Raw genomic sequence first — 1,575 nt, 5'->3', positions numbered from 1 at the left:
TCTCTCTCTCTCTCTCTCTCTCTCTCTCTCTCTCTCTCTCTCTCTCTTCCTCTCTCTTTCTTCCTTCTTTCCTTCCTTCCTTCCTTCCTTCCTTCCTTCCTTCCTTTCTTTCTTTCTTTTTTCTTTCTTTCTTTCTTTCTTTCTTCCAAGATAGGATCTCATATACCACAGGCTTACCTCAAATCCTTCCCGAAGCAAATACCAGTGACCTTGATACTCGTGCCTCCAAATGAGAACTGGGTTACGGTTTATAGGCCTCTAGGAACAGAACCAAGCACTCTCCCCACTGAGTTCCATCCCCAGCTCCTAGTACCCCCTTTGTATCTCTAGAAGCATATTAAAGAGTATCTGAACAAAGGACCAACCGGCAGTGTGCTTGACTGCCTCTGCTTCATCCTTCCCACAAGTTTTATCCAAGCCTTCTACAAGGGAGAGCAAAATGAAACATACCTTCCTTGGTTTGAATTGCCCCTCAAGTGTCTTGATCCAAATAATGTTGGGGTTTCCTTGCAGGAATTTGGGGATCTGCATGTTATCTCTCAGGGCGTGGCTTAACAAGAATCCAACAAGACAGATCAGTTGTCTGTATGGTGAGTTCCCAGGACAAGATTTCCACCTGGGATATTCATGAGGTGAGTCTGGCCGATGAGTAGCAAAAGTTACCTGGATGTGAATTCTGATTTCATCCTTTTGTTGTTGGTGATGATGAGACAGGATCTCCCTGTATAGACTTGACTGTCCTAGAAGTCCCCATGTAGATCCACCTACCTTGACTCCTCATGTGCTCCGGTCAAAGGTTTACACCACACACCTGATTTTTCCCCTTTTACACTTTTTTTTTAGACTTAATTATTTTATATGAGTGTTTTCTGTGCATATATGTAAGTGTGATGTACCTGTGTCTGCTGCCTGTGGAGGTCACAAGAGGGTGTCAAGTCCCTTAAAACTGTAGTTGCAGATGGCTGTAAGCTGTGGGCACTGGAGCTGTGGGCACTGGACTCAGTCTTCTGCTAAGCCATCTCTGCAGTGCCTGTCAGTGTTTCAAAGTTTTCAACATAGAGATTGTTCACGTACTGGGTCGGGTTTACTCCCAGGTATTCCTTTTTAAGATATATTTTTTATTCTATATATGTGTGTGCCTGTGTTAGTTTATGGTTGGTGCCTGCTGGCCTAGGACAGAGACTGAGAAGTTGGGTAGGCTTTGGGAACCCACCTAGGGTCCTCTGCAAGAGCATTACCTGCTCTGAGCTGCTGAACCATCACTCTGGCTTCTTACTCCAGGGTTTGTTGTTGTTGTATTTATGGCTTGGAACAGGGTTTCACTGTGTAAGAGCCTTGGGGGAAACTTGCTCTGCAGACTAAGCTGGCCTCAAACTCTGAGATCTGCCAACCTCTGTCTGCTGGGATCAAAAGCGTGGACCATGTCCACCAGGCCCTTTCAGGGTGGTGTTTCAAGGCTGCTGTGAATGGGATGGCTCCCCTGATCCTCTCTCACTTTGTTTACTGCTGTATAGGAAGGGCACTAGTTTTTTTTTCCAAGTTGAGTTCATATCCTATCAATTTGCTGGAAGTTTA

The 1,575-nt window shown here is 45.3% G+C and overlaps 1 protein-coding gene across 1 annotated transcript in view; it reads left to right on the top strand.

Moving 5' to 3' along the window:
• LOC114635438 (F-box/WD repeat-containing protein 15-like) overlaps nt 1-632 on the top strand; it is a gene marked incomplete at its 3' end in the record, with an annotated part of 2,563 nt that extends 1,931 nt beyond the window's left edge. Inside the window, exon 4 of the mRNA XM_028784026.1 lies at nt 514-632. Within this exon, the coding sequence (XP_028639859.1) occupies nt 514-632 (119 nt within the window). The remainder of the gene's footprint in view (nt 1-513) is intronic.
• Between the last annotated feature and the right edge of the window lie 943 nt (nt 633-1,575).

The sequence above is a fragment of the Grammomys surdaster genome, unplaced genomic scaffold (genome assembly GCF_004785775.1).
Source record: "Grammomys surdaster isolate TR1022 unplaced genomic scaffold, NIH_TR_1.0 103985, whole genome shotgun sequence".
Taxonomy (NCBI): Eukaryota; Metazoa; Chordata; class Mammalia; order Rodentia; family Muridae; genus Grammomys; species Grammomys surdaster.
This window is presented reverse-complemented; position numbering and strand designations above follow the sequence as displayed.